Here is a 21,682-nt window from a genome sequence, read left to right as displayed (position 1 = left end):
CATCACTGCATCCAACGGATAAAGCTTTAGAACAAAGTTTGACAGTATTAGTAAAAATGTTATCAATACAGATGGATGATATAGTTCCTGTAGTGTTTGTAAACACCATGGCTGTCGATTGTGGCCTGTGGAATATTGTCCCACTCCTTTTCAATGGCTGTGCGAAGTTGCTGGACACGCTGTCGTACACGTCGATCCAGAGAATCCCAAAGATGCTTATTGGGTGACATGTCTGGTGAGTATGCATGCCATGGAAGAACTGAGAGATTTTCAGATTCCATTAATTGTGTACCAATCCTTGTGCATTATAATGCTGAAACTTGAGGTGATGGCGGCAGATGAATGGCACAACAATGGGCCTCAGGATCTCGTCACAGTATTTCTGTGCATTCAAATTGCCATCGATTAAATGAAATTGTGTTGAAATTATGCCTCCCCATACCATAACCCCACCGCCACCATGGGGCATTCTGTTCACAACGTTGACATCAGCAAGCCACTCGCCAACGCAATGCCATACACGTGGCCTGCGGTGTTGAGGCCGGTTGGACGTACTGCCAAATTCTCTAAAATGAGGTTGGAGGCGGCTCATGGTAGAGAAATTAACATTACATTCTCTGGCAACAGCTCTGGTGGACATTCCTGCAGTCATTATGCAAATTGCACGCTCCCTTAAACTTGAGACATCTGTGGCATTGTGTTACGACAAAACTGCACATTTTAGAGTGGCCTTTTATTGTCCCCAGAACAAGGTGCACATGTGTAATGATCATGCTGTTTAATCAGCTTCTTGATATGCCACACCTGTCAGGTGGATGGATTATTTTGGCAATGGAAGAATGCTTACTAACAGGGATGTAAACAAATTTGTGCAAAAATTTGAGAGATTTGGAACATTTCTGGGATGTTTTATTTCAGCTCATGAAACATGGGACCAATACTTTACATGTTGCGTTTATATTTTTGTTCAGTGTAGATACTGACTGTTAGCACTTGGTGGCCTATAGCAACACCCTAAAATAATAGGCTTTTGATGATGCAGGTGAACCTGCAACCACAACACGTCAGCTAGCGGTTAGGGTTAAGAGTCAGGGTAGCCTAGTGGTTAGAGTGTTGGACTAATAACCGGAAGGTTGCAAGTTCAAATCCTCGTTCTGCCCCTGAACGGGCAGTTAACCCACTGTTCCTAGGCTGTCATTGAAAATAAGATTTTGTTCTTAACTGTTAAATAAAAGGTTAAAGCTTTAAGGTTAGCTATCATGCTAAGTAGTTGCACATTTTCTAATTAGCTAAAATTGTCCATGATGAGATTCAAACACACAACCTTTGGGTTGCTAGACATTCGCATTATACGACCACCCTACTTTCATTTTTGACCTAAGTGACCTTCTGTCTTACGTAAGGCCTACTAATGTCCTAGATTTACATTTACTAGTCTATAAGACCAGGCTGTACATTCAAATGATTATTTTGAATCAAATAGCAGCAAAAACCTGCACAAACTACAGCCTGATCTTGGTGCGGAAATGGAACAGGGGTGTGGATGAGGATGCTGCTGTAGGAGACAATGTCCTCTGGTCATTCCTTTGCATTGGGACAGCTACAAGAGCCATCTAACAGAGGGCTTCAGTTCATAGTACGATATTCTTCATCACACACAGCAATCAAAGCTCTTTAGCAATAGTGATGTATGTCTTGAGGGATTATTCCACATGTTCTGCCGATTACACATGCTCCACATTCCCATTCAGACACAGTTGATCACACAAACAATTACACATGCTCCACATTCCCATTCATAGACAGTTGATGATACAAACGATTACACATGCTCCACATTCCCATTCAGACACAGTTGATACAAACGATTACACATGCTCCACATTCCCATTCAGACAGTTGATACAAACGATTACACATGCTCCACATTCCCATTCAGACGCAGTTGATGATAAAAATGATTACACATGCTCCACATTCCCATTCAGACACAGTTGATACAAACGATTACACATGCTCCACATTCCCATTCAGACACAGTTGATACAAACAATTACACATGCTCCATATTCCCATTCAGACACAGTTGATGATACAAACGATTACACATGCTCCACATTCCCATTCAGACACAGTTGATACAAACGATTACACATGCTCCACATTCCCATTCAGACACAGTTGATGATACAAACGATTACACATGCTCCACATTCCCATTCATAGACAGTTGATCATACAAACGATTACACATGCTCCACATTCCCATTCATAGACAGTTGATACAAACGATTACACATGCTCCACATTCCCATTCAGACACAGTTGATACAAACGATTACACATGCTCCACATTCCCATTCAGACACAGTTGATATAAAACGATTACACATGCTCCACATTCCCATTCAGACACAGTTGACACAAACGATTACACATGCTCCACATTCCCATTCAGACACAGTTGATGATACAAACGATTACACATGCTCCACATTCCCATTCATAGACAGTTGATCATACAAACGATTACACATGCTCCACATTCCCATTCATAGACAGTTGATACAAACGATTACACATGCTCCACATTCCCATTCAGACACAGTTGATACAAACGATTACACATGCTCCACATTCCCATTCAGACACAGTTGATACAAACGATTACACATGCTCCACATTCCCATTCAGACACAGTTGACACAAACGATTACACATGCTCCACATTCCCATTCAGACACAGTTGACACAAACGATTACACATGCTCCACATTCCCATTCAGACACAGTTGATGATAAAAACGTACTCGAAAACCTTATATACAATCACTTTTTTTTCTCTTAAAAAAAAAAAATTCAGTTTCTCTCAGTACAGAAATTCATAACATTCTTTAGGCATTTCAAGTTGGCAGCATTCTTTGTTTTTATTTGTTTCTAAGTGGCATAAAAGGAGTACAAATGCTTATTTAGGACTGGAGCTAGTATATACACCGAACAGATCAGCGTTCCACCTTTCTCAGATAATATTCAACTCTCAGAACAAGCTATGGGTGTACTACTGGACACTTTTACACAGCTCAAATAAATACCACTCATTCAAAGATGGCACACCAGGTCACACCAACACCACATCCAAACTGAGAAAATGAAAAATAATCACTAGAAAAATCAGCCTAAACATTTCTTTTAAATGAATTAAGACAAAATGAGATATTTTCACATCTGCTTAGAGTCAAGAGCAAAACATAAGCTGAGGAAAAAGATAAGTGCCATGGACTAAATATATATATTTTCCCCATTTTTTTTTTACCACAGACACACACAGCACAATGCACTAGTAATGCCTTTAAGAGGCCATCAACAGCTTTCCTTTTTTCTTTACAGTGACTTTCAGTTCCTGCTACACCCAGGAAAAAAAGTTACCCTGATTAAGATTAAAAATGGTACTTTTGACATCAGTTTTTTCTTTCTTGTATAAGTCTCAATGCAAAGGTTATGCCTCGTTATTTACATCTGTTTTGAATGCTACTAGCCCATTATAAGACTGAGTGAAATTGTAACTCAAGACAGCAATAATGTGAAATGTGTCTAGGTAAATGTAGGTTAAGATAGAAACTGGTTAAAAATGAAAAGACAACTGCCAAAACAATACAATTTACAGATAATAACTGTAAGTGAGTATTTACAGGTAATAACTGTAAGTGAGTATTTACAGGTAATAACTGTAAGTGAGTATATGTAGTTTGTTTGCGGCCACTGCTCAAATTACAATTGCAGATTTTTTTCTAATTAAAAAAAACATAAGATTTCCACCATTATTATTATCACGCATCATCACACTTCAAATGAACTTAAAAAGGTGTTTTTACAGGGTGAATAAATTACAATGGTCTACAACATGCAAAAAACCTGTGAGCTCCCACCTCTCAAGCCCTAGGGTTAACCATCACTAGTTTACAAGCAGGTACAGGACAGCTCACCCTGAAGTCAAAGCATGTCATACATTTCCATACCTTCAATGGTGAAAACATGAGTTTGATTTTAGACGTGAACTATCCCTTTAAGGCAGGCACAAACACAAAAGCATCAGGCTCTTCATAAAGTCTGACACAGAAAAAATTAACACACAGAAAACAAAAACCAAACATAGGCTGCAGAAGCAGACTGGCGACGACACGTGATAACGATGTTAAAAAGAAAAGAAAAACAATAAATAAACATTCAATAAAAGGACAAACTTCGTATTTGGCAGTTATGCACACAGTGTCTGTCAAAAAACAGAATCACTTGGGGGAAAGTTCCAGAGTCCTCTTCTTCCTCTTCCGGGGAAAGCACCAATATGGGTATGGGGGTGTGACCTTGTGATGTCACACTGGTTATGATGGGCGGTGAGGCAGTGGAAGAAGACTCCTCTATCGGCTTGACGACCCGGCCTTGGGTATGTGAAAGGACCCTAGCCTACCAGAGGCCTAGGAAGAGAAAAGGGGTCGGACTTGTTGTGTGCAGTACATTATTCCCTATGGGCTTGTTCCCCCACCCCGCTTGTTCCCCCACCCCGCTTTTTCCCCCTGCCGGACAGCTGCGCCCCTCTGGCTACCGGATCCTGGTGAACAGGTTCAGAACAGATACAGACTCCTGCAGAGGAAGAGAGCAGGGGTCAGATCTCTAAAACACTACAATCCTCTATATCAGCTGAGACAGTGGTTTTGCTTATTGGGTTGTTATTGGTAACAAAATCATTTGAAAGGTAGACTTCATATGGGGCACACGCAGCACAAATATCTATGTTCGCCAATCAATATGAGGTGTCTGGCTACCTTGGTGGACCTCATCTTGCTGAAGACGTTCCAGAAGCGCAGCGTCTCGTCTCCGGCTCCTGTGACGATGGCCTCTCCGTCTGGGGACATGGCCAGGTAAAGCACTCTGTAGGAGTGGCCTGTGAGTTTGGCCACCTGTGTGAGGGAGGGGTACTTCCACACTAAGATCTGGTTCTGGGAGTAGCCGTGAGTGCTTACCTGGAGGTAAAAAGGACTTTAGTCACAAATGTTTAGGAGTCAAAATGATTTCCTTTAAAAGGGCCTGTCTTTGTGCTAAATATATGGAAAAGATCACATTTCATAAAAAAATGTGCTTCCCACAGAATGACCCTAAAAAGCCACCCCTACCTACGTACCAGTTCGTTGGTGTGCTTGGACCAGGCCAGGTTGCAGACCTGGGAGCCCGTGTCGGTGCACTGCAGGGGCTGGCCTGTCAGGGTGTTCCAGAAGCGGATGCAGCGGTCGGCCGTGCCCCCTCCAGACGCCAGCAGGCCATGCTGATGGGGGGACCAGGCGATGGCCTTCACTGCTGCCAGGTGCTCCGTGTACTGCTGCACCGGGAGAACGCTGGAGTGGTTCCATACCAGCAGCTATGGGGAGGGATTGTTATTTTTCTGGGAAGTTAATGCCATAGGATAAGGATAAAAGCAGGAGTGTACAATAGTTATTCAAGAGGTTTGTTTGTCCTGTAATCCCCCTAGGCCAGTAGCTGGTGGTCTGTGCTATGTGTACCTTACTGTTATTTCCCCCCAATACCAGAAGCTGGTGGTCTGTGCTGTGTGTACCTTGATGTCATTTCCCCGAGGCCAGAAGCTGGTGGTCTGTGCTGTGTACCTTGTTGTCATTTCCCCCCCGATACCAGTAGCTGGTGGTCTGTGCTGTGTGTACATTGTTGTTATTTCCCCCCCGATACCAGAAGCTGGTGGTCTGTGCTGTGTGTACCTTGTTGTCATTTCCCCCTGAGGCCAGTAGCTGGTGGTCGGTGCTCCACTTGAGGCCGCAAACTTCCTGTCGGTGTCCCTGGAGACGACGTTCTGACTGGAGGGGTGGGGCTCGGATGTCCCTCTGCAGGATAACCCTGTCACGACTGCCAGATGACAACTGGTCGGCATTCCACGCCAACGCACCTAGAGAGAAAGATTTAGCAAAAAATATAAAAACAGCTGAAATGCACTCAGTTTTCATAGTTTTCTTTTGACTTAAGGATGAATATTTCATGATGAAGCCATAGCAATAGAATTACTAGATATTATATTCCATTGTTGCAGCACTACCGTTCCTCTGAGTCAGAGGAGAAGCTCTCCTCTTCTCTCTGTAGGACAGCCAGCCTCCTCCTACTCACCCACTCTGGCTGTGTGTCCCTCCAGTACTGACAGTTTCTTCCCTGCTGCTGCGTCCCAGATCTGTACATAGCCCTTATGTGTCCCCACCGCTACTAAGTTCCCCTTGAGAAATCACACACACACACACAAAAGAGTACAATAACCAGACACACATGGTATCAGGGCAAATCCATCACACCCCCTGAAGCGTATAGAGCCAGGACTACAGAGCCCTGGAGGTATAGGGTAAACTGTAAATAAGGGGTGTACATGACAACACATAGGAGTTAAAGCAGACAGACTCACCCTCTCTGACCAGCCCACTGACGTGACAGAGTCCCCTTCCACTGACAAGTCACACAGACGCGTCACCTGAAGACCAAAAGACACAATCCATAGATTGTCAATTTCCAACTCACATCATATGAAAGAGTTTACGAGAGAGAGGCATTTGCGATAAATGGAGACAGTGTCACTGATTTCAGTGTGATAACACACATTCACACACACACCTGGCTAGTGCAGGCGCTCCAGAGGTAGACGCAGGTTCCCAGACCGACACTGAGGACGTTGAGGGAGGACCAGTCCACCAGGTTGAGATAGAAGTCATCCTGCAGCTCTGGAGCATCAAGCACCTTAAAGGGGATCTTAGAGATCTTACGCGTGGGTTTCCTAGGCGACCGTAACAGCTTCTGACTACAAGGAGGGAGACAAGACAGATGACTCATTCAATGTGACACAGAAAATACTAATTATAATGAAATGAGAGGGAGAGAACTAGAATACCAATGTTAGCCATATAATATAAAACCAATGCATAGGTGAAAGTGGTGAAAACCTGTTGCTGCTAACTGGAGACAAGGAGTATGGAGACACTGTGTTGCCATCCTCGGGTAGAGATCGCTTGGCACTGACAGAATACTGTAAACACAAACAACTGGCATATTTAGTATCAAAGGTAAACATGTTGTACGACTAACAAATTAAAACTGCAGCACACACAATACACTAGCCCTGGTAGCTTTGAAAAAGACGCTATTCCAACAGAATGTATAAGGGCCTATGTTAAGTACACTGAAGAGGCTCCTCTTGGCGGGGGTGGAGGGCTGGAGGCGACGGTCCTCTGACTGGGGATCCTGGACCTTCTCTATGCCTGCCCCCAGCAGCTCGTTCTTCAATAGGGCAGAGTACGCCAGGCCGTCCGCTAGGAGGGAGGGGTATGTTAATCTCCATTTTAATGGGAATGAATGAATGAATGAGTAAAACAGAATCCATGCACACTACAGAAACACAATAAATTCAACAGTCAAGAGGCTCACCTTTGCTAGTGTCTGTAGTGCCATCCTTTGTCTTCCTGTTCTGATTGTGAGACTTCTCATTCTCCTACACAACAACATTAACAGTGACTAATATGTAGAGACAGTAGAGGAGCGCTTCATTGGTTTATAGTTAATCCATGAGGTGCTCTTTGATCATGGGGTGAAATACTGTAGATGATTTGATGCTGGATAGTAAACAATGCTGGAAAAGCCTTTGCAACCAAACTTCCGGAAGTAATCAAGGCACTCATGTAGTGGAACAATTTTAAAAGCCTTTATTGTTTAATGCATAGCAAAAAAAATTAAATGCACCGACATGTTGCGGCTACAACACCCTTCATTAGGGTGACAGAAAACAGAAACCCAGCAAGTGACACGATCAACACAGATATAAAACTTGGGGCACAAAAAAATCCAGAAGTTCATTGCGGGGGGACTCACATTGATGCGGTGGAAGTTGACGCTCCAGTTGGCGCCGGCGCGGGAGGGGATGAAGCGGTCGCCATGTTTGCTTGGTGACGATAGGGGGGAGTTGGTGGGTGTCAGGGCTCGTACTGTATCTATGGCCTTCTTCATGGGGAGAGAGAAGGGGATACAGGGTCAGAGAGGGACTCGTTCACAGAGAGGACAATTGAACCACGAAAGATGAGAAAACGACAACCACTGCACATGAATAGCTCATGAGATCTGCAGAGCCCAGGCGAGATAAACAATTAACCAAGGGGGTTTCGTGATTTGCGGATGAGGTGTTCAATAGAGATACAATTAAAAGGAATGCTCTAAGATGTAGCCTATGCCTATTTTCTAATGGGTTTCCACAGGGAGAGAGGAGGGGTGAAACTCGACGTAAAGTCAACAGGAGGGGTCAATCAGAGAGGTGGTTTTAATGCAGACAAAACATCAGGGGATCTGACAGAGTTGAATTGAATAAAACCGTAGCTTTTAGACTTCACACACTGTTGGACAGCAAAGCTCGTGTCACACATTAGACATCCTCTTTAGTCTTCACAAAGCAGTTTTGTTATTAAACATGTAAGGGAGGAGCCAGTATCAGACTATTGTCAAGCTAATCTGAAAAAATCTATAGTCTTTGTTCAGTAGCTATCAACTTCAAACACTGACAGTGTGTTCTGCTTAGGCTAAATGTATGTCTGATATAGTTTAGCCTACTGGTACACCTGACCTACTTTCAGGGGATTTGTATCTCTGGATAGATGACCATATTGTCAACTGAACTAGAACTTACTCTTGAAATCCCTGAACATTATGCTGTCAGCGGAGTGTGCCAACCAATTCAGACAAATACACCTAGATGTTGGCATCTGTAACATCATATGCCACCTCAATACAGAATGATATTGTGCAACACAAGTCAATCCAGAATAATACACAACTTTTATTGAGTCTTACTAAAGGGCTGGCGTTCTCGTTCTGGATGTTGATCTGCCTGAGCAGCCGACACTCATAGTCCTGGTCCATGTCTGTAAAGGAGCACATTTATATTGTCATTTAGCAAACAGTCTTATCCAGAGCAACTACGGTTAAGTACCTTGCTCAAGGGCACATCTACAGATTTTTCACCTAGTCGGCTCGCAGATTTGAACCAGCAACCTTCTGGTTACCGGCACAATGCTCTTAACTGCTAGGCTACCTGCCGCCCTACAACAGGGACGCAGTAGACCAACTCATTATTTGGACACTGTAGCAAAAGCAACAAAAATGTGAGCTTCAATTGGACAAAAGGTCCCTGCTCATTTTATTCCGTTTCACTCTATAAATTCACCCCAGAAAAGATACAGCATGGATGGATAGATATAACTTCAAACATTGTCATCTACACAGATCCTCAAAAGAGTATAATTTTTTATTTAACTAGGCAAGTCAGTTAAGAACAAATTCTTATTTACAATGACGGCCTTGTTAACTGCCTTGTTCAGGGGCAGAACGACACATTTTTACCTTGCCAACTCAGGGATTCGATCCAGCAACCTTTTGGTTACTGGCCCAATGCTCTAACCACCTCTATGACAGTTTCCCAACCAGGGGTACCTGGCCTACTGGTAAAATTGACTTGACTTCAGCAGTACTCCTGGCAGAGAAAATTTTACTTGGTGGTACAGTAACCCAAAAAGGTTGGGAACCACTACTATATTATACTGCGTGGTGTATATAAACTCAACACCTCAGATTCATGGCACTGCTTTTACTTCTGGAAATTGTACCTAACTATTGGGGTCGTTTTGTGTGGAGACTTGACCAGCTGGTTCACTAATCTCGATTTGTCTTCTGTCGTGCTTGTTGTGTATATAGTATCATCAGAAACCTGTTGGCATTGCTTATTGATGTCGTGACCTGTAAACTTAGCCCATTGACAGAAGGCCTCAGAACGGGTGAACATCACTTCCATCCCATAACTAACATTACGCTTGTCACTTTCATGTATCTCGATGAAGGAGTGTAAATATGCAGATTTCTTGGAATTTTGTATTAAAGTTCTACCAGTCTGCTCAAATACTAATCGATGTTGTAGACAGCTAACGTTAGCTAATTAGTCGACAAACCTGAGTGCTCGTTGCACTAGCTAGCTACAAAGCTAACGTTAGCTAGTTAGGTATTAATAGCTAGCTAACGTAGTTCAAGACAAGAGAGCCAACATGGGCGCCACTTTTAAACACCATTAGATAAGGCCACTGATAGTAGCTAGACTACCATTAGCACGCTGAATAGGCTAAAAGTTAGCACTATCTAGCTAACGTTAGCTATTGTGATTGTTTATCTCCAAACGTTCGAACTTGTTTCTCACACAATTCTTTTTCAGATTGACCTACCGTGCAGCGTCAAAGACTCTCAGTTATGCACCAAGTTTGAGACGGTTTGTTTGGCTAGATATTTTGTAAAATAAATAAATTTTATTTATTCTCCAGCCCAGACAGAGACAAATGTTTAGACCAACAAATCGAACAAACGCTCGACTGGGATTCGCAAAGCAACATGGGAATGGCGCGGTGACGTCACTGTTTTTGAATCACACATTTTACGTCGTCAAGGGAACAGAGGGTTTCCACTAGTTAGCACAGCCACAAAGTCAACGCTAAGCTTTTCGGTCATAATTTAAGGTTAGGGTTAAGCATAACGTTAGCAGTATGGTTAAGGTTGGGGTTAGGTGTACAGTCAGATTTTATGAAGAGAAATGGTAGAAAAAGTTGTTGTTTTTTACATTGTGTTTCTGGTAACGAAGGACTACCAGGCATAGGGGCCGGCAGGGAGGTGAAACCAGTAACCATAGTTTCTAAACCATCTTTGATGAAACATCTTTAAGAGGACATTACTGTGCTAAAGATATTTACCATTGATAACCCAATCATAAAAAATGCAATTACTTTGAAGTGAAACTAAGAAGAAGCACCATAATGGGATAGTCTCTTTGTTACAGTTGAGACATTCCATTGAAAGCTAATAATGGGCTCGTTTGACTAGTAAGGCTAAAGCAACCGACTGTAGCCGAAAGTCGAGGAGTGAAGTCGACGGGAGGTGATCTGCAACATAAAACGTTCTTAACATAAAACGTTCTTTATAATGTTGAAATAAACATGTCTCCAACCCCCATATCACACACTCATGAACTGAAATCATATGTGTGTTCAATATACAATCAATTGAGAGAGAGCCTCAAATATCACACCAATTTGTATATATCCCAGGTAAATTAGATTCTGTTAGTGATAGGTCGTTTGCGAACGAGTCGGCTCTTGTCGGTGAACGTTGGGATCCGGCTCACATATCAGAAGAGCCAAATATATTTATAAAAAAAATTAAGATATAAATAATCAAAATATTGAAATGAATATAATTAACTAATTCAAAGAACGAAAAAAAAATAATAATATAGGCCTAAATGTTCAAGCGCACACACATTCGTTCTGACCGTCTGCTCAGACTAATAGCCTCACCTGTTGTTCCTGTCAATCAGACACGCTGTGTCAACCAATGAACCAAAGATGCGCGAGGGAGGGCCGAGCCAACTCGCTCACAGTCACACACGTAGCAGACGATGAGAGAGAGGTAGGACAGCTGTGAAAACAACAGCTGGAAAATGAGTCTAAAGCACAGTAGCATTTGGATGCATTTTAATAAACAAGACAATGTTAGAGCACAGTGTAGAATTTGCCAAAACAAAATCTCATATAAAGCCGGTTCTACGCACAAGCTACACCGGTTTATGCGAACTGTGCACCCAACTGTGAAGCTAGCTGTAGCGGAGCTTCGAGAAACTAGCGGGCCTGCTAGTGATAGTGGTGGAGCAAGTATCCACTCAGTCAAGTAGGCCTACTCCGCGACCCACAGCAACGCAGTCTTCTATGGACCAGTTTATGCCAAAGTCTATGTCTGTAGCAAAACAAGGCCAAATTGATATTGCATTGGCTAAAATGATTGCCACCGATTTCCAGCCATTTTCGATCGTGGAGGACAGAGGTTTTTAGAAATTATAGCAATAGTCTAAATCCAATGTACACAATTCCAAGCAGGAAAACCCTTTCAAAATCACTTATTCCACAACTGTATGGGAGCACACAGGCTTCAGTGCTGGAAAGAGTCCAAGAAGCTACTGCAGTTTGCCTTAACACTGTAACATAAGCAAAGCCGTTAAAATGGACCCATCATCCATGTCTTGCCCACACAATCAACCTGATTGTAAGAGATGCTCTGAAGGAGCACAGTAGGTGCTGAAAAACTAAAGTCTACACAACGCCAGATGGGAATGCCTGAGCTGAGGCCTAAACAAGACTGCACTACAAGGTGGAATTCAACATTTTATATGTTGAAGCGGTTTCTTGAGTCAAAGGATGCCATCATCTCTACCCTGTCCATTGTCAATGCAGCTGTTGATGCTCTGACCCAAGAGGAATGGGAGGTGGTGGAGGAAGTGTGCAGAGTCCTGGAACCCTTTGAGCAGGTCACTGTGGAGATCAGTGGAGAGAGGTAGAGTAAGCAGTTATTACTACATCATTATTTAATCCAGTATTATATATATTTATGAGCAGTAGATGAGAATGTAGTATCAGTAGACAAAACATGAACCTGAACTAATAAGTTACTGTTCTCTCTATTCAGCTATGTGACAGCCTCAAAAATGATACTCCTGTGTAAGGGTCTGCAGCGAATCACCGACAGCTGCCAGAGAGAAGCAAATGTAACCACAGGACATGCGACAGAGTTGATGGACACCCTATGTTCATCAATGGACAGAAAGTTCCACAGAATGGAATATAATCACGTGCTATCAGAAACCGCTGCACTTGACCCCATGTTTAAGAAGTTAGCCTTCAGTGATGCCAGAGTGATTGATGAGGCTCTTCAAAGAATAACCTCAGCAGCAGGGAGGGACAGCCCCAGCAGTCAGCTGGCTCAGGCACCAGGGCAACAGGATGAAGAGGGAGCAGAAAACCAGCAGTAGTGCCACAAACATCTGCTGTTTGGATGCTGTTTGACGAGAGAGCAACTGGGGATGCAGCACAAAGGAATCCTTCAGCAGATGCCATAATGGAGGTAATTTATTTCAATTTTTGGGATGTTGCAGTTTTGCAAATTGTTATTTATTTTTCTTTGATATTGTGCAATATTCTATTATGCTGCTTAGATTGTATTAGTTTTGAATGGTTAGATTTATATGCACTTTGTTTATATACATTAAAATGTTATACTTTAAATGCAAATGTTTAATAGCATTCATTTTCATAACAAACCAATGTATTTTTAAATACTTTGTGGTTAAGGTAGAGAATGATTTCATTTAATAATTTAATTAGAATTGTTTTAACACCAATCACAGTGAAACTATCGCAAACTGTTTGATTTGAAAAAATACAAAACATATATTTTTTTTAAAGAGCCGTTTGGGAGTCAAAAGAGCCGTCTCTTTTTGGTGAGCTGAGCCAAACGAGCCGGCTCACAGAGCTGGAATGCCCATCACTAGTTTCTGTTTTAGTCATGTCTTTGGTCATGTTTGAGTGGGTCAAACAAAAACACCCTAATGTTTGGTTGACTGCTCCTACAGTTTTGCTTTGGTACTACAATTTAACTTTTGCCCGGCCCAGAAAGACAATTTCCATACACGGCCACATAGAGATGTCAGTTACCTCAGAAGTCAGTTCATAGCTAGCTAGCTAAGTTAGCCACACAATGCTACCATAGCTAGTTAGCTTGTTGTACTTGTTGTTGGCACTTGTTGACTCGTGGTGTCGTGCCAGTCCCTGCTTCACTGCCATACCAGCCTGTTGATCCAGCATTACTATTCCCTAGCTTAGAGTGATCACAGAGCTCAGCGGTCCTGTAGGCTACCGGTCCTCACTTAACCGAGTCCACCAACACCGAGACAGACACACTTGACAATGCCAGTAAGATAGCTTCATATGGGCAGGAGTATAACTTTCTCTCGAAGCATCTGAAGCCGATACATAGGCAATTGAAGCATGCACAGGAACACGCCAAAACAAAAAGCATTTTTTAAAAACTTTTTTCTTGGAACACACTTCTTTTAATTGAAAATCCATTCTTTGCACATGTCACGACTTCCACGAGGTCGGTCCCTCTCCTTGTACTGATCCATCTTTCATTTTCCATTGGTTTTGTCTTTATTTTCTACACACCTGGTTTTCATTATTCAATTACATGTTCATGTATTTAACCCTCTGTTTCCCCCATGTTTGTTGTGCGTGATTATTTGTATGTTCAGTTCGGTTTATGATGGCTGTTTTTTTCGATGGGTGCTGTGTTCACCCGTGCGTTATATTTACCGTTGGTATTTTGGTCAGGTGTATTTGTTTACCTTGTGCCTTTATTTTTGAGTAAAGTACATTGCTTACTCATTTTGCTCTCCTGCGCCTGACTTCATGCACCAGCTACATTCACCTTCTGTCAGAATCACGCACCCAAACCATATGGAGTCAGCAGGAGCAGACAACCCCGGATTAGGGGTCGAGGAGCGCGTCCAGCAGCATGCAGCCCTATCACAACATCTCGGCATTGCCATGGATCGCGTCCTGCAGAATCTGGACCACTGGGAGAGAAGAGGAGTTCCTCCAGTGCCTTCACCATCACCACCAAGGACACCACTAGTCACCCCTCCTTCACCTGGTCCCAGTGGGATTCAGCTCGATCTTCCGAAGGAGTATGATGGGACGGCTGTGGGATGTCAAGGGTTCCTACTCCAGCTGGAGCTCTACCTAGCAACCGTCCACCCGGCTCCTACGGGCCGTAGGAGCGTGTCTGCCCTCGTCTCCTGTCTCTCAGGGAAAGCCCTGGAGTGGGCCAACGCCGTATGGGAGGAAGGAGAAACGGTGTTGGACCAATTTGAAGATTTCACCCGTTTTAGACCACCCGCCTGAGGGGCGGGTGAACGGCTCGTCCAACTTAGGCAGGGGACGAGGAGTGCACAGGAGTTCTCTCTGGACTTTCGGACCCTGGCCGCCAGCGCGGGATGGAACGACAGGGCCCTGATCGATCACTACCATTGTAGTTTGAGCGAGGACGTCCGTCGGGAGTTGGGCTGCAGGGACACCGCTCTCACCTTTGACCAGCTGGTGGACCTGTCCATCCGGTTGGATAACCTGCTGGCTATCTGCGGATGTCCAAATCAGGGTCTGTTGATTCCATTCCCCAGCACCACAGCTCCTACACCCATGGAGCTGGGAGGTGCTGCACTTAGGGCGATCGGAGGAGGGGCCAGTCCATGCACCATCTGTGGCTGCAGAGGGCACACTGCCGGTCAGTGCTGGAGATGTTCCTCTGGGAGTCGAGGCAGCAGGCAGGGCACTTTTGTGTCACCCCAGGTGAGTCGGCACCAGGCTCACCCAGAGCCCTCTGTTGCACATATGTTTGTGTATATTAATTTTCCTGTGTTTTCCCCGCATTCCCAGCATAAGGCGCTCATAGATTCAGGCGCAGCTGGGAACTTTATTGACAGATCACTTGCCCATAGTTTAGGGATCCCTATTGTGCCAGTGGATATGCCCTTCCCAGTTCACGCCCTAGATAGTTGACCATTGGGGTCGGGGCTAATTAGGGAGGCCACCGCTCCACTGGGCATGGTTACGCGGGAGGATCACAAGGATATATTTTTTTTATCTTCCCTTATTGATTCTCCTGCATTTCCCGTGGTGCTGTGGATAGCCTGGTTGGCCTGTCATGACCCCACTATTTTGTGGCAACAGAGGGCTCTCACGGGATGGTCACGAGATTGCTCGGGGAGGTGTTTAGGGGTTTCCGTTAGTGCAACTACGATGGAAAGTCCAGACCAGGTCTCCACCGTGCGCATCCCCTCTGAATATGCCGATTTGGCTCTCACCTTCTGTAAGAAGAAGGCGACTCAAATACCACCCCATCGACGGGGGGGATTGTGCGATAAATCTCCTGGTAGACGCAGCACTTCCCAGGAGTCACTTGTATCCCCTGTCACAAGAGGAGACGGCGGCTCTGGAAACATATGTCTCCGAATCCCTGGAGCAGGGGTAAATTCGGCCCTCCACTTCACCTGCCTCCCCGAGTTTCTTTTTTGTGAAGAAGGATGGAGGTCTGCGCCCGTGTATTGACTATCGAGGCATCAACCAGATCTAGGTGTGGTACAGTTAGGTGTGGTACGAGTGTGTGGTACGAGATCTAAGTGTGGTACGAGTGGAAGACGGCATTTAGTACCACCTCAGGGCACTATGAGTACCTCGTCACACAGAGGAGCGGCCCATGGATCCCACTCCCATACTCCCGGCCTCTTGTCTGGTGGCACCGGTAGTGTGGGAGCTGGACGCGGACATCGAGCGGGCGTTATGTACAGAACCCACTCCCCCCCCCAATGTCCAGCTGGGCGTCTGTATGGTCCGTCTGTTGTCCGTGACCGTTTGATCTATTGGGCCCATACGTCACCCTCCTCTGGGCATCCGGGCATCGGTCGGACAATGCGCTGTCTTAGTGAGAAGTACTGGTGGTCGAGTTTAGCTAAGGACGTGAGGGTTTATGTTTCCCCCTACTCGGTGTGCGCCCAGTGCAAGGCCTCTAGGCACTTGCCCAGAGGGAAGTTACCACCCTTACCCGTTCCACAACGGCCGTGGTCGCACCTGTCGGTGGATTTCCTAACGTGATCTTCCTCCATCACAGTGTAACACCACGATCCTGGTCATTGTGGATCGGTTTTCTAAGTCCTGTCGTCTCCTCCCTTTGCCCGGTCTCCCTATGGCCTACAGACTGCGGAGGCCCTGTTTACACACGTCTTCCGGCACTACGGGGTGCCTGAGGACATAGTATCTGATCGAGGTCCCCAGTTCACGTCAAGGGTCTGGAGGGCGTTCATGGAACGTCTGGGTGTCTCGGTCAGCCTTACCTCGGGTTTTCACCCCGAGAGTAACGGGCAGATGGAGAAAGTGAACCAGGATGTGGGTAGGTGTCTGCGGTCCTATTGCCCGGACCGGCCGGGGGAGTGGAAAACGTTCGTGCTCTGGGCAGAGATGACCCAGAACTCGCTCCGCCACTCCTCCACTAACCTCTCCCACTTCCAGTGCGTACTGGGGTACCAGCCGGTCCTCGCGCCTTGGCATCAGAGCCAGATCGAGGCTCCTGCAGTGGATGACTGGTTTAGGCGCGCTGAGGAGACCTGGGACGCCGCTCACGTGCACCTTCGGGCCGTGAGGCGCCAGAAAACCTGCGCAGATCACAACCACAGTGAGGCCCCGGTGTTTGCACCGGGGGACCGCGTCTGGCTCTTGACCCGAAACCTGCCCTGCCGGAAGCTGGGCCCGCAGTTTGTGGGGCCATTCAAAGTCCTGAGGAGACTGAACAAGGTATGTTTGAAATGCTTCTTACGAAGTCACTCCTTTGTTGCCCGGGCGGTGTGTTTGGGATCATTGTCATGCTGAAAGACCCAGCCACGTTTCATCTTCAATGCCCTTGCTGATGGAAGGAGGTTTTCACTCAAAATCTCACGAAAAATGGCACCATTCATTCTTTCCTTTACACGGCTCAGTCGTCCTGGTCCCTTTGCAGAAAAACATCCCCAAAGCATGATGTTTCCACCCCCTGCTTCACAGTAGGTATGGTGTTCTTTGGATGCAACTCAGCATTCTTTGTCCTCCAAACACGACGAGTTGAGTTTTTACCAAAAAGTTATATTTTGGTTTCATCTGACCATATGACATTCTCCCAATCTTCTTCTGGATCATCCAAATGCTCTCTAGCAAACTTCAGACGGGCCTGGACATGTACTGGCTTAAGCAGGGGGACACGTCTGGCACTGCAGGATTTGAGTCCCTGGCGGCGTAGTGTGTTACTGATGGTAGGCTTTGTTACTTTGGTCCCAGCTCTCTGCAGGTCATTCACTAGTTCCCTCTGTGTGGTTCTGGGATTTTTGCTCACCGTTCTTGTGATCGAGGGAGATTATCAGTGGTCTTGTATGTCTTCCATTTCCTAATAATTGCTCCCACAGTTGATTTCTTCAAACCAAGCTGCTTACCTATTGCAGATTCAGTCTTCCCAGCCTGGTGCAGGTCTACAATTTTGTTTCTGGTGTCCTTTGACAGCTCTTTGGTCTTGGCCATAGTGAAGTTTGGAGTGTGACTGTTTGAGGTTGTGGACACGTGTCTTTTTTACTGATAACAAGTTCAAACAGGTGCCATTAATACAGGTAACGAGTGGAGGACAGAGGAGCCTCTTAAAGAAGAAGTTACAGGTCTGTGAGAGCCAGAAATCTTGCTTGTTTGTAGGTGACCAAATACTTATTTTCCACCATAATTTGCAAATAAATTCATAAAAAAGTCCTACAATGTGATTTTCTGGATTTTTTTTTCCATTTTGTCTGTCATAGTTGAAGTGTACCTATGATGAAAATTACAGGCCTCTCTCATCTTTTTATGTGGGAGAACTTGCACAATTGGTGGCTGACTAAATACTTTTTTGCCTCACTGTATGTGTGTGTTAACTATTTAACTGTACTAGAATGCTTAAAAGGCTGCAAAAATGTTAAATATCGGTTAGCGGTATTGTTTTTTGGGGGAAAGGAAAATATCAGATATCGGTATCGGCCAAAAATGTCATATTGGTGCATCCCTAATATAAATAATTTAACTGCACCAGGTAGAAAGTGAGCTACTGCTTTGGGCAAGCAGACACCTTACATCCCTCAGAGAAATATACCCACCGGGGTTGGAGAATCAGGCAGCAGACCTTCTCTCCAGAGGAGGCCCTCTTCCTTCAGACTGGAGGACACATCCTACAGTAATGAAGATGATCTAGGCTCGATTCGGAAGGGCCATCGCTGTCTGCTCGCATCGCAAGACTCAACCCGTTGTCCTATGTGGTTTTCAATAAAGAGTCCAGCAGGCCCACTCAGGGTCGATGCCCTATCACACAGATGGCTGCTGTATGCACTTCCACCAATTCCCTTGCTCCCTCAAGTATTGAGGAACATTAGTCTTGAGAGCGCATCAGTTCTACTTGTTGCTCCACATTGGCCACAACATCACTGGTTTTCAGACCTTGTACAGCTCTCAACCATAGGAACTCCCTCTTCGGGCGAACCTGTCACAAGTGAATGGCAAGCTTTGGCAAACCCAGCATACTGAAGTTGTGGGTGTGGCCCCTGAATGTGACTGCCTTGTAGCTCCAGGATTGCCCTCCAAATTTGGCCCTCGGATGGTTTTATTTGGCCCCCCAATTTTTCTGGGCAAAAAAATAAATAATTGTTGGACATAAAATACTTTAAAAACACCAGGAAATCGGCTCCAATTGATTTACATTTTTGAATCTGTTCCCAAAGCCTAATAGAGATGTGATCATATATACTGAAGAAAAATATAAATGACATGTGAAGTCTTGGTCCCATGTTTCATGAGCTGAAATAAAAGATCCCAGAAATGTTTCATAAGAACAAAAAGCGTATTTCTCTCAAATTTTGTGCACAAATTTGTTTACATCCCTGTTAGTGAGCATTTTTCATTTTCCAAGATAATCCATCAACCTGACAGGTGTGGCATATCAAGAAGCTGATTAAACAGCATGATCAACACACAGGTGCATCTTGTGCTGGGGACAATAAAAGGCCACTCTACAATGTGTAGTTTTGTCACACAACACAATGCCACAGATGTCTCAAGTTTTGAGGGAGCATGCAATTGGCATGCTGACTCCAGGAATGTCCACCAAAGCTGTTGCCAGATAATTTTATGTTAATTTCTCTACCATAAGCCACCTCCAAAGTCATTTTAGAGAATTTGGCAGTACATCCAACCGGCCTCACAACAGCAGACCACGTGTAACCAAGCCAGCCCAGGAACTCCACATCCGGCTTCTTTACCTGCAGGATCGTCTGAGACCAGCAACCCGGACAGATGATGAAACTGAGTATTTCTGTCTGTAATAAATCCCTTTTGTGGGGAAAAACTCATTCTTATTGGGTGGGCCTGGCTCCCCAATGGATGTGCCTATGCCCACCCATGGCTGCACCCCTGCTCAGTCATGTGAAATCCATAGATTAGGACCTAATTTATTTATTTCAATTGACTGATTTCCTTATATGAGCTGTAACTCAGTAAAATCATTGAAATATATTTTTGTTCAGTATATACAAAGGTAAGCAAGGTTTGAAACAATTCTGTTTTAGTCACATATCTGTTTGGGATTCTTGCGGTCAATTTGCAGTCTACACATGATTTGTAATTATGTTTCTGCTCCCTGACCATCCACTCATGAAGGAAACGGCCAGCGGCTAAATCTAGATGATGCCTGCTCTATGCGATCCCTGTATTCCTGCAAGTGAAATGTGTTCAGGAAGTGTTGTGACGACCATGCAGAAATGTCACCTTCCTGTCCAATTTGTCATTTTCACTTTCCTCCATGAGCTCATGGCTTCAGGAAAGGCCCCATCTACATTGAACGTGTGTATGGCAGCCATCTCTATGGGTCATAACCAGATTGCAGGTGCAACATCAGGGCACACCCTCTAGTATCGTAGTTAGTTAAAAGGTGCACCCCAAGGCTCCTTCAGTACCCCTCATGGGAGTTCATTACAATCACTTATGAGCCCTGTCTTCACCTGAGCTACAGTGCCTTCACACAGTATTCATACCCCTTGTCTTATTCCACATTTTGTTGTTTAAAAGCCTGAATTCAAAATGGATCAAATTTGAGTGTTCTTTCTCACACATCCACACACAATACCCCATAATGACAAAGGGAAAACATGTTTCTATACATTTTAGGATAATTTAGTGAAAAGGAAATACAGAAATTTCTCATTTACATACAATGCATTCGGAAAGTATTCCCCTTGACATTTTCCACATTTTGTTACGCTACAGCCTTATTCTAAAATTGTTTTGTAATGAAAAAAAGCAAAAACAGGTTTAGATATTTTTGCAAATGTTTGAAAAAAAAAAAACTGAAATACCACATTTACATAAGTATTCAGACTCTTTACTCAGTACTGTGTTGAAGTACCTTTGGCAGCGATTACAGCCTTGAGTCTCCTTCGGTATGATGCTACAAGCTTGGCACACCTGTATTTGGGGAGTTTCTCCCATTGTTCTGTGCAGATCCTCTCAAGCTGTCAGGTTGGATGGGGAGCGTCGCTGCACAGCTATTTTCAGGTCCCTCCAGAGATGTTTTATCGTGTTCAAGTCCGGGCTCTGCCACTCAAGGACATTCAGAGACTTGTCCCGAAGCCACTCCTGCATTGACCCTAAGCACATAGCCAAGACAATGTCCTGTTGGAAGGTGAACCTTGACCCAGTCTGAGATCCTGAGTGCTCTTGAGCAGGTTTTCATCAAGGATCTCTGTACTTGCTCCGTTCATCTTTCCCTCGATCCTGACTGGTCTCCCAATCCCTGCCGCTGAAAAACTTTCCTACAGCATGATGCTGCCACCACCATGCTTCACCATAGGGATGGTGCCAGGTTTTCTCCAGATGTGACTCTTGGCATTCAGGCCAATGAGTTCAATCTTGGTTTCATCAAACCAGAGAATCTTGTTTCTCATGGTCTGAGAGCCTTTTGGCAAACTCCAAGCGAGCCGTAATGTGCCTTTTACTGAGGAGCGGTTTCCGTCTGGCCACAGATCTGTACCCAACACAATCCTGTCTCGGAGCTCTACAGACAATTCCTTCAACCTTATAGCTTGGTTTTTGCTCTGACATGCACTGTCAACTGTGAGACCTTATATAGACAGGTGTGTGCCTTTCCAAAT

The 21,682-nt window shown here is 44.7% G+C and overlaps 1 protein-coding gene across 1 annotated transcript; it reads right to left on the bottom strand.

Moving 5' to 3' along the window:
- Positions 1 to 2,901: 2,901 nt before the first annotated feature.
- LOC110530703 (fizzy-related protein homolog) lies at positions 2,902 to 10,459 on the bottom strand. The gene is made up of 13 exons (XM_021613950.2): positions 10,290 to 10,459; positions 8,872 to 8,942; positions 7,903 to 8,031; positions 7,462 to 7,525; positions 7,216 to 7,346; positions 6,981 to 7,063; positions 6,655 to 6,838; positions 6,449 to 6,514; positions 6,163 to 6,265; positions 5,763 to 5,947; positions 5,177 to 5,410; positions 4,821 to 5,018; positions 2,902 to 4,638 (listed from the first exon to the last, which is right to left on the bottom strand). The coding sequence occupies exons 2-13, from the start codon at positions 8,938 to 8,940 to the stop codon at positions 4,597 to 4,599; spliced, it is 1,488 nt and encodes a 495-aa protein (XP_021469625.1). The 5' UTR covers positions 8,941 to 8,942; positions 10,290 to 10,459; the 3' UTR covers positions 2,902 to 4,596.
- Positions 10,460 to 21,682: the final 11,223 nt, after the last annotated feature.

Source organism: Oncorhynchus mykiss, chromosome 8 (genome assembly GCF_013265735.2).
Source record: "Oncorhynchus mykiss isolate Arlee chromosome 8, USDA_OmykA_1.1, whole genome shotgun sequence".
NCBI classification, from domain to species: domain Eukaryota; kingdom Metazoa; phylum Chordata; class Actinopteri; order Salmoniformes; family Salmonidae; genus Oncorhynchus; species Oncorhynchus mykiss.
This window is presented reverse-complemented; position numbering and strand designations above follow the sequence as displayed.